Raw genomic sequence first — 11,057 nt, forward strand, 5'->3', positions numbered from 1 at the left:
AAAAAAAAAAAAAAAAAGGAAAGAAAGAAAGAAAAAGGGCTGGTCGCGGAGGCTCACGCCTGTAATCCCAGCACTTTGGGAGGCCAAGGCGGGTGGATCACGAGGTCAGGAGATTGAGACCATCCTGGCTAACATGGTGAAACCCCATCTTAAAAAAAAAGAAAAAAGAAAAAAAGAAAGAAACAAATTATTTTTATTTATTTATTTATTTTTTTGAGACAGAGTTTCGCTCTTGTAGCCCAGGCTGGAGTGCAACAGTGTGATCTTGGCTCACCATAACCTTCATCTCTTGGGTTCAAGCCATTCTCCTGCCTCAGCCTCCCGAATATCTATCTAGGATTACAGGCATGCGCCACCACACCCAGCTAATTTTATATTTTTAGTACAGATGGGGTTTCTCCATCTTGATCAGGCTGTTCTCAAACTAACGAACTCAGGTAATCCACCCACCTTGGCCTCCCAAAGTGCTGGAATCACAGGCCTGACCCACCGCGCCTGGCTATTTTTATTTTTATTTTTTTTTGACACAGAGTTTTGCTCTTGTCACCCAGGCTGGAGTGCAATGGCGTGATCTCTGGTCACTGCAACCTTTGCCTTCTGGGTTCAAGTGATTCTCCAGCCTCAGCCTCCCAAGTAGCTGAAATTACAGGCGCCCACCACCAATCCTGGCTAATTTTTCTTTTCTTTTTTTGCATTTTTAGTAGAGATGGGGGTTTCACCATGTTGGCCAGGCTGGTCTCGAACTCCTGCCCTCAAGTGATCCACCCACCTCAGCATCCCAAATTGCTGGGATTACAGGAATGAGTCACTGTGCCCTGCCTAATTTTTTTTTTTGAGGCAGGATCTTCCCATAAAAAATTAAAATAAAGCCCAGGTGCAATGCCTCACGCCTGTAATCCCAAGACTTTGGCAGGCCAAGGTGGGTGGATCACCAGAGGCTGGGAGTTCAAGACCAGCCTGACCAATATGGAGAACCCCATCTCTATCAAAAATGCAAAATTAGGCCAGGTGTGGTGGCTCACGCCTGTAATCCTAGCACTTCGGGAGGCAAGGTGGGCGGATCACAAGGTCAGGAGTTCAAGACCAGCCTGGCCAATATGGTGAAAGCCCCTCTCTATTCAAAATACAAAAATTAGCCGGGCATGGTGGCACATGCCCTGTAGTCCCAGCTACTTGAGAGGCTGAAGCAGGAGAATTGTTTGAACCTAGGAGTTGAAGGTTGCAGTGAGCCGAGATTGCGCCATTGCACTCCAGCCTGGGTGACAGAGTGAGACTCCGTAAAAAAAAAAAAAAAAAAAGAAAGAAAAGAAAGAAGAAAAAAAACCCAAAATTTGGCGTCCTCGGGCTGCTGTGCGGGCAGCCAGACCATGAGTGAGCTGCCAGCTGACCTGTGGGCCTTCCTACTCAAGCACCCAGGCTGCGGCTCCAACCGGATGTCCATAAGGCGAAGTGCATCCTAATGGGTCACGAGCTGCACTGCCGCCTGCCCCAGGTCTACACCCGCGGCAAGAAGTACCAGCAGCTGGTCCGCGCCTCCCTGGCCTTGGACTATGCTGAGTTCGAGACGCACGTTGTGTGCAGCACCAAGAACCTGCACCAGTTGTTCTGCAAACTCACCGTATGGCACATCAATCAGTGCCCAGAACATGTGCTGAGGCACACGCAGGGCCAGCGGTACCAGTGAGCTCTGTGTAAATATGAAGAATATGAGATCATGTCACTGCACTCAAAGCCTGGGGACAAAATGGTACTCCGTCTCAAAACAACAAGAACAACAGCAACAACAACAACACAAAATTAGCTGGGCATGGTGGCGGGCGCCTGTAATCCCAGGTACTCAGGAGACTAAGGCACTTGAACTTGGGAGGTGGAGGTTGTGGTGAGCTGAGATTCCGCCATTGCACTCTATCCTGGGCAATAAGAACAACACTCCATCTCAGAAAAAAAAAAAAAAAGATGTGTACTGGTTGTAAGAAGGATCTTTTGGAACTGCACTTATCCTCATCACCTTCCATGTCCATATTTGTCCTTTCTCTTTTTTATTTTTATTTTTTTTTAGAGACAGGGTCTTGCTAGCTGCCCAGGCTGAGACGCAGTGGCACGATCCAACTATTGATTAGCATGGGAGTTTTGACCTGCTCCGTTTCCCACCTGGGCTGGTTCACCCCTCCTTAGGCAACCTGGTGGTCCCCCGCTCCCGGGAGGTCACCATATTGATGCTGAACTTAGTGCGGACACCTGATCTCCATAGCACACTACAGCCCAGAATTTCTGGGCTCAAGCGATCCTCCAGTCTCAGCCTCACGAGTAGCTGAGACACAGGCACGCGCCACTGTGCCCAGCCTTTTTTTTTTTTTTTTTTTTTTTTTTTTTTTTTTTTTTTTTTTTTTTTTTTTTTTTTTTTTTTTTTTTTGAGATGGATTCTTGCTCTTGTCACCCAGACTAGAGTGAAGTGGCACAACTCGGCTCACCGCAACTTCCACAACCCAGGTTCAAGTGATTCTCCTGCCTCAGCCTCCTGAGTAGCTGGGATTACAGGCGGGCACCACCACGCCCAGCTAATTTTTTTTTTTTTTGTATTCTTAGTAGACACAGGGTTTCACCATGTTGGTCATGCTGGACTTGAACTCTTGACCTCGTGACCCGCCCACCTTGGCCTCCTAAAATGCTGGGATTATAGCCATCAGCCACCTCGCCCAGCCTGTCCCTTCTCAAACACAACTATTGAATCTCCTTTTGTCCATTCTCTCCCCTCATTATCTCCTTGAGTCTTCCCAGTTTCTTCCCGCTGAACAAACCATGTCTCACTTGTCCTATTTATTTATTTATTTATTTATTTTTGAGGCAGAGTCTCGCTCTCTTGCCCAGGCTGGAGTACAATGGCACGATCTCAGCTCACTGCAATTTCTGCTTCCCAGGTTCATGAGATTCTCCTGCCTCAGCCTCCCAAGTAGTTGGGATCACAGGCACCCACCACCACACCTGGCTAATTTTTTTTTGTATTTTTAGTAGAGACGGGGTTTCACCATGTTGGCCAGGCTAGTTTCGAACTCCTGACTTCAAATGACCTACTTACCTCGGTCTCTCAAAGTGCTGGAATTACAGGTGTGAGCCACTTCATCTAGCCTATTTTCATGTTTTTTAGAGACAGGTTCATTCTACCACCCAGACTGGAGTACAGTGGCACTATCCTAGGTCACTGCAGCCCCAGGCTCCTGGGCTCAAGACATTCTTTTTAGCCTTCCAAGTAGCTGGGACTACATGCACAAGCTACCACGCCTGGCTAATGTTTCGATTTTTTGTAAAGATGAAGTTTCATTATGTTGTCCAGGCTGGTCTTGAACTCCTGGCCTCAAGCAATCCTCCCACCTCAGCCTCCCAAAGTGCAGGGACTACACTATGGTGTGGGCCACCATACTCAGCTTCACCAGTCCTTTAAATTACTCTTCAATTTTCGTGAATTAACCTGATAAAAATCCCTCAGTTATTTTTTCTTTTTATCTTATTTTGCCTGGATCTGGACTTTTCATCCTCAGCAATATATTATTCTTGCTCACCTTTCTGAAGTGTACTTTTGCTGGTATATACCTACTTTCACTGGAACCTTTTTTTTTTTTTTTTTTTTGAGACAGAGTCTCGCGGAGGCTGGAGTGCAATGGCACTGTCTCGGCTCACTGCAACCTCCTCCACCCGCGATTCAAGCGATTCTCCTGCCTCAGCCTCCCAAGTAGCTGAGATTACAGGTGCCTGCCATCACGCTGTCAGGTCTCCATATGCAAGCCTGGAGCCTGAAAGTCTGAAGTCCTGCTTGCCTTGGCTGATGTCTCCCCGCTCCCCCCTCATTCCTTCCTTCAGCCCCTCTCCCGCCCCCGCGTTCGCCATTGTCCCTAATTGCCCAGCAGCGGAGCTTCCCCAGACAAGCCCCTCACCCAACCCTGCCATCTTAACTGTTCTTATGATAATGTAAACACCTCTCACCGAACCCTGCCATTGTAACTGAACTTGTGGTCACGTATACTCGTCCTTGCCCCTAACCCCCATCACTGTAACTAAACTTACTCTGCAACACCCCTGCCCCCCAAGAAACTACCCAAACCTATAAAACCAACTCCTATCCCACTGCCCTTTGCTGATGCCCTTTTTGGCTTTAGCCCACCTGCACCCAGGTGAATAAACAGCCATGTTGCTCACACAAAGCCTGTTTCGAAGATCTCTTCATTCAAAGCGCGCGTTTTTCAACACACGGCCGGTTAATATTTGTATTTTTAGTAGAGACGGGGTTTCACCATGTTGGCCAGGCTGGTCTCGAACCCCTGACCTCAAGTAATCCACGTGCCTTTGCCTCCCAAAGTGCTGGGATAACAGGCGTGAGCCACTGCGCCTGTTGTTAAATATGGGTAAATTAAACCAACAGAAAAAGAGTTAAAAATATAAGTAAATTCTGAACACTGCACTGGCCTCTGAAAAAAAAAAGAAAAAAAAAGAATATAGGTAATTAAAAAGTAGTACAGAAGCCGGGTGCAGTGAGCCAAGATCGCGCCACTGACTCCAGCCTGGGCGACAGAGTGAGACTGCGTCTCATAAATAAATAAATAATTTTTTAAAAGGCTGGGCTTGGTGGCTCACCCCTGTAATCCCAGCACTTTGAGAAGCCGCGGCGGGCGGATCACGAGGTCAAGAGATCGAGATCATCCAGGCCAACATGGTGAAACCTCGTCTCTACTAAAAAATACAAAAAATTAGCTGGGCGTGGTGGCGCGCGCCTGTAGTTCCAGCTACTCAGGAGGCTGAGGCAGGAGAATTGCTTGAACCTGGGAGGCGAGGTTGCAGTGAGCCGAGATCGCGCCCCTGCACTCCAGCCTGGTGCCTGGTGACAGAGTGAGACTCTGTCTCAAAAAAAAAAGTACATAACTCTCGGATATGACTCCTTCTCCTTGGTGTTTTCCTCAATCTTTACTTTTAGGCTTCAATTGTCAAGATATGGCACAAAATTTTAAAAGTGTCCATTTATCCTTTGATAGTGATCAAACGCTAACCTCAAGATAGCATGGTAGCCCTCTCAGCATGGTGACACATCTGTGTCACAACCATCAGTTAAACACCTTCCGAAAATGACAGCTCCCTTGTCTCCCCACCGAGGCAGAACCAAGTAGGACCTTCCAAACATGGCGGCACAAGAGCTTTGCGTCATTTCCTGTAGTGTGTCCAATATAAGGGGCAGGATTTCCACTTTCGCTCCTTTCCGGCGGTGACGACCTACACACGAGAACATGCCTGTGAGTGCTTTGGTCCAGGTTTCGGCGGAGATCTCCCTCTTCTGTCCGCACGCTCCCCTCACGCTGATTTCGGATCGTAGAGGGTCCTCATTTGCCCTCTGCACTTCTTAGGACATTAACTCCAGGCACCGCAGCGGCCCACGGGCCACCCGCATAGACGGGAGCGGAGAGGAGATAAGATGGCGGCCCAGCTGCGCAGACACCAGGGGCGGCGCGGGGCGAGCTCTCCCCGGTGTGTGACAGTCGGGGCTGTTTTCGACCATCCCCTTTTCGCCGTTGGTTTCTAAATCTCTGCATTTCTGTCCCTCTTAGCTCGCAAAGGATCTCCTTCATCCCTCTCCAGAAGAGGAGAAGAGGAAACACAAGAAGAAACGCCTGGTGCAGAGCCCCAATTCCTACTTCATGGATGTGAAATGCCCAGGTGAGGAGACGGCTTGCTGTATTGGGGAAAGCACTGGACCTCAACACTTGGAAAAAGTTGAGTGAGCTGTGTCGTATCCGTGAAGCTGTCCGGCAGCTTCAGTTTCTTCGTCTGTGAAAAATTTTACCTGATATTCTTAAAATTAGAATATATGAAACTGGCAAAGTTTTGCATCTTAGAAGGAGTGATTCATTTCAGCGTGCTCGCCCATCACATTTCACATCCAACCCCTATCTTTTTTTGTGTTAGGAAACAGTAATGGATGACGAGTTGGGCATAAATGGCAGGAAAGATATGGGTGTAATAGAGGAAGAAAACGTTATCTGCTTTTCTTTCAGGATGCTATAAAATCACCACGGTCTTCAGCCATGCACAAACGGTAGTTTTGTGTGTTGGCTGCTCCACTGTCCTCTGCCAGCCTACAGGAGGAAAAGCAAGGCTTACAGAAGGTAAATGGTTTACTAATGTTGTGATTTGGGGACTTTTCTTTGTTTTTGTTTTTGTTTTTTGAGTTTTTGCTTTCTAGAAATGAAAACACTTCCCAGGATCTTTCAATCTTCTTTTTTTTTTTTCCTTTTTTCTTTGGATTTTTAAATCTTACAATGACAACATGTATAATGTTAATTTTCAGACAAGAAGTGTTGGATTTGATGGTTTTTTTCTTTAAGTGGATACTACCAAAAACTATATACTAATCTTAAGCACTACTGTCTAAAGCTGGGGTCAGTGGGCAGTAAAAGGGCTCAAGTTGATATGAAGTGACCCAAATGATATAAATGATTCGGTAGCTAAGACCAGAAAAATAAAGATGTAGCTTTCTACGGGTGGATCACCCGGCATCTGCTTGTTTTGTGGGGGAGGTGGGCAGAATACCTGGGCTGTCATCAGCTAATCTCTGAACCTTTTTCTTCCAGGATGTTCTTTCAGGAGGAAGCAGCACTAAAAGCACTCTGAATCAAGATGAGTGGGAAACCATCTCAATAAACACATTTTGGATAAATCCTGTTTATTGTCTTGTTTAACTTAGTTAGGCAGTTCCTGTCTCAAGTATTCAGGGGCAACCAGAAAAAGAAGATTAGAGTCAGTTCGGGGAAGTAAGTGGCCAATTACTTTAAAAATCCATTTGGGGGCATTTTATTTTATTTTATTTCATTTTTGAGATGGAGTTTCACTCTTGTTACCCAGGCTGCAGTGCAGTGGCGCGATCTTGGCTCACCACAACCTCCGCCTCCTGGGTTCAGGCAATTCTCCTGCCTCAACCTCCTGAGTAGCTGGGATTACAGGCATGCGCCACCATGCCCAGCTAATGTTTTGTATTTTTAGTAGAGACGGGGTTTCACCATGTTGACCAGGATGGTCTCGATCTCCTGACTTCATGATCCACCTGCCTCGGCCTCCCAAAGTGCTGGGATTACAGGCTTGAGCCACCGCGCCCGGCCCTGGGGGCATTTTAAACCACCTAGGCTCATTGGGTAAAAAAAAAAAAATTTTTTTTTTTTTTTTTGTAGAGACAATCTCCCTCTGTTGCTTGGCACCAGGCTGGAGTCCAGTGGTGCGATCTCAGCTGACTGCAGCCTCTGCCTCCCGGGTTTAAGCAATTCCGCTTCACCCTCTGGAGTAGTTGGGACTGCAGTCACACACCACCATGCCCAGCTATTTTTTGTATTTCAGTGGAGATGGGGTTTCACGGTGTTGGCCAGGATGGTCTCCACCTCTTGACCTCGTGATCTGGCCGCCTTGACCTACCAAAGTGCTGGGATTACAGGCAAGAGCCACCTTGCCCGGCCTGTTTTTTTTTTAAACTGGTCTTTGAACTCCTGACCTCAGGTTATCCGTGTGCCTTGGTCTCCCGAAGTTCTGAGATTATAGGCATGAGCCACCGTGCCTGGTTTTGTGTGTGTGTGTTTTGAGACAGTCTTGCTCTGTTGCCCAGGCTGGAGTGGCTCAATCTTGGCTCACTGCAACCTCTGCCTCTCGGGTTCAAGTTATTCTCCTGCCTTAGCCTCCCAAGTAGCTGGCTCTACAGGTGTACATGCCACCACACCTAGCTACTTTCTGTATTTTTAGTAGAGACAGTTTCATCATATTGGCCAAGCTGGTCTTGAACTTCTGACCTCAGGTGAACCACCCATTTCAGCTTCCCAAAGTGCTGGTGTTACAGGCATGAGCCATCTCGCCTGACCATGTATTTTTTTTTTTAAGCGAAGGGGGAAGCCGTGTATGTTTTTTTTTAACCTCAAGTTTTTTTTTAGAATTAAGAGCTGACAGTTACTTTTTACAACACAATCCAACACACCAGTTTTAAGAAACAGCTTAGGGTCCTTTATAGTTCTTAGAAGCCTTGTCTGAAAACAGTGTAGAAGTTGCTGTTTTTGTCTAGGACTAGAAATCTTCATTCCCCTACAGTTAGGAACTTGTCCAAGCAGAGGTTAGTTCCTTACACTCCATAGCCAATGTTGCAGCCGACTTTGGGCTGACGGAGGCTGTGGACTCATGAAGGGAGGGGGAGAACTTGTGTTAAGAGAACCTAGAAGTAAAGAGGGAAAGGTTGAATTAAATGTGTATATCTGAGCTTGTCAAAGATAAGGACAGGTTTTTTTACCTGGCTGTGGTGTTCCTAGAGTTGGTACATACACAACTGGAACTCTTTGTATCTTGTTTAGGAAGGCGTTGTATGCTGGAAAAAGGACAAAGGAAATGTCACAAGGCATGTCTGAGGAAGGCCTTAAAAAGGGCAAAGTCAACTCTAAGATTTAATATTGTTAAAGTAATTATTCAAAATAAGTAATAGTAATATACTATTACAGGAAGTTTTTATCCCAATTTAATCAATTTTAGAGTTTCAGCTTTTGGCTAAAAGATGTGGGGAAATGGAATGTAGACAACTGTGATGTCCTACTTAAAAAATTTTTTTAGGCTGGGTGCGGTGGCTCATGCCTGTAATCCCAGCGCTATGGGAAGCCAAGACCAGCGGATCACCTAAGGTCAGGAGTTGGAGACCAGCCTGGCCAACATGGTGAAACCCGTCACCACTGAAAATACAAAAATTAGCTGGGCATGGTGATGGGTGCCTGTAATCCCAGCTACTCCGGAGGCCAAAGCAGAATTGCTTGAAACCCGGGTAGCAGAGGTTGCAGTGAGCTGAGATCGCGCCACTGCACTGCAGCCTGGGCGACAGAGTGAGACTCCATCTCAAAATTTTTTTTTTTTTTAGTCACAGAGTGTCACTGGAGTATAGAGGCAAAATCACTGTTAACTGCAGACTTGAATTCGCTGGCTCAAGCAATCCTCCTGCCCCAGCTTCCCTAGTAGCTGGGATTGCGGGTGTGTGCCACCACATCCAGGTAATTTTTAAGCTGTTTTGTGAAGATGGAGTCTCACTGTTGCCCAGGCTGGTCTTAAATTCATAGCCTCAAGCCATCCTCCCACCTGGGCCTCCCAAAGGTCTAGGATTACAAGTGTGAGCCGTGGCACGCAGTCTGTTGGTATTACTTGAATTATCCCTAACTGAATTTCAGCAAAAGAGCTGTGAAGCCTCAAGATTTAGTAGTGGTTTCCACATCTGAGTGGTGTGTGTTTGCCAAATCCAGTTTGTTGCTTCTTGGTAGTAAATTGAGGAGGACTTTTTTTGTGTGAAACGGAGTTTTCCTGTCACCCAGGCTGAAGTGCAGTGGCACGATCTTGGCTCACCTCTGTCTCCCAGGTTCAAGCAGTTTTCCTCCCTCAGCCTCCCAAGTACCTGGGATTACAAGCTTGTGCCACCACACCTGGCTAATTATTTTTAGTAGAGACGAGGTTTCACCTTGTTGGCCAGGCTGGTGTTAAACTCCTGACCTCAGGTGATCTACCTGCCTCAGCTTCCCTAAGTGCTGGGATTACAGGTGTGAGCCACCTCGCCCAGCGGAGGAGGACCTTTAATCCACTAGGTGACTTGGATTAGGGAGGCTTAGTTTAAACTGCTTGTTAAAATTGTATGTGATAAGTAGCTAATTTTCGTCCTTAATAGTTTGTGAAATAAAATGGAGTTTCCATGTCAAAGTCCATGGTACTAAAAATAAGGACTCTTTACCTAGAAAGATGAAAGCTGTTGATGACAGCACTGCAAAGAGGGTCAAGAGCAGGATCTGGTAAGAGCTACTGAACTTCTTGACGATGCCTGAATCTTCACAATGATCTATGCATTCATTGGTGGTAACAAAACAAGATAATAGTTATTTAATAACACAACCATGGGCAGATGCTGCATTTTTTAAATTAATTTTTTTGAGATGGAGTCTGGCTTTGTTGCCAGGCTGGACACGATCTCGGCTCATGGCAACCTCTGACTGTCAGGTTCAAGCAGCCTCAGCTTCCCGAGTAGCTGGGATTACAGGCACACACCACTATACCCAGCTGATTTTTGTATTTTTAGTAGAGACAGGGTTTCACTATGTTGGCCAGGATGGTCTCGATCTCCTGACCTCATGATCTGCCTGCCTTGGTCTCCCAAAGTGCTGGGATTATGGGTGTGAACCATCACGCCCAGCTAATTTTTTATTTTTAGACAATCTTGCTCTCGCTCTGTCCCCCAGGCTCAAGAGCAGTGGCATGATCTCAGCTCACTGCAGCCTCCAGCTGCATTTTAAAATTTGACTAAAAATAGTCATTAGAGTATCTACCAGAAGTAATCAAAACCCAGCTCTCTTAGTAGAGATGGGAGCTTCAGGTGTGAACTATACTTGGTTCATCCACCTCTTTTTGACTTCTTCCTATCTCCAGAGTAATAAAACTCTCCAATTCTTGAACCTCTTATTTCTTCCTTTTAGATTACAAAGGATGCTTCATAAATCCTCTGCTATTTTAAAATGCTGGTTACCTTTCCTGTGCACTTTAACCCCAGGTAACATGCTTCCCTTCACTAAACTTGTGATAGTATGCTGATTCCATTTACAATTGTAATCTCTACCTTAAAACTTTTTTTTTTTAGACAGTCTTGCTCTTTCCCAGGCTGCAGTGCAGTGGCTGGATCTCGGCTTACTGCAACCTCTGCCTCATCCTCCCAAGTAGCTGAGACTACAGGCGCCTACCACCATGTCCAGCTAATTTGTGTATTTTTAGTAGAGGTAGGGTTTCACTACATCGGCCAGGCTCGACTTGAACTCCTGACCTTGTGATCCACCTGCCTTGGCCTCCCAAAGTGCTGGGATTACAGGCATGAGCCACTGTGCCTGGCCGAAACGTTTTTTTTTTTTAGATCATCAGTGACCTATGAAATGCAGGGTATCTTTGGGTCCTACTCAGGATGTCATTTCTTTGGAGCACTCTGATTTGCATCTAATCTTACCCTCAATAAAACTTTACGCTTTTTTTTTTTTTTTTTT

The 11,057-nt window shown here is 46.3% G+C and overlaps 2 protein-coding genes across 3 annotated transcripts in view; one reads left to right on the plus strand and one right to left on the minus strand.

The window, feature by feature from the left end:
* The first annotated feature begins 5,199 nt into the window (after positions 1-5,199).
* RPS27 (ribosomal protein S27) lies at positions 5,200-6,699 on the plus strand. 2 transcript variants are annotated; one of them, XM_017513344.2, is made up of 4 exons: positions 5,200-5,276; positions 5,589-5,697; positions 6,036-6,146; positions 6,612-6,697. In XM_017513344.2, the coding sequence occupies exons 1-4, from the start codon at positions 5,271-5,273 to the stop codon at positions 6,638-6,640; spliced, it is 255 nt and encodes an 84-aa protein (XP_017368833.1). In that variant the 5' UTR covers positions 5,200-5,270; the 3' UTR covers positions 6,641-6,697. The 2 variants fall into 2 exon arrangements, with proteins under 2 accessions (XP_017368833.1, XP_037589000.1); XM_037733072.1 differs by having other exon boundaries at positions 5,243-5,508; positions 6,612-6,699.
* Positions 6,700-7,996: 1,297 nt separating this feature from the next.
* Positions 7,997-11,057, minus strand: part of NUP210L (nucleoporin 210 like) — a 152,559-nt gene continuing 149,498 nt past the window's right edge. Inside the window, exons 35-37 of the mRNA XM_037733088.1 lie at positions 9,767-9,871; positions 8,300-8,374; positions 7,997-8,224 (exon numbers count right to left, since the gene is read on the minus strand). Of these exons, the coding sequence (XP_037589016.1) occupies positions 8,127-8,224; positions 8,300-8,374; positions 9,767-9,871 (278 nt within the window). The 3' untranslated portion in view covers positions 7,997-8,126. The remainder of the gene's footprint in view (positions 8,225-8,299; positions 8,375-9,766; positions 9,872-11,057) is intronic.

Source organism: Cebus imitator, unplaced genomic scaffold (genome assembly GCF_001604975.1).
Source record: "Cebus imitator isolate Cc_AM_T3 unplaced genomic scaffold, Cebus_imitator-1.0 Scaffold491, whole genome shotgun sequence".
In the NCBI taxonomy this organism is placed as follows: domain Eukaryota; kingdom Metazoa; phylum Chordata; class Mammalia; order Primates; family Cebidae; genus Cebus; species Cebus imitator.

Excerpts from the sequence above, each read along its gene's own strand:
- RPS27 (XM_017513344.2), top strand. Across the intron at positions 5,698-6,035 it reads CATGGATGTGAAATGCCCAG|GATGCTATAAAATCACCACG; the intron begins GTGAGGAGACGG and ends CTTTTCTTTCAG. Across the intron at positions 6,147-6,611 it reads AAAAGCAAGGCTTACAGAAG|GATGTTCTTTCAGGAGGAAG; the intron begins GTAAATGGTTTA and ends TTTTTCTTCCAG.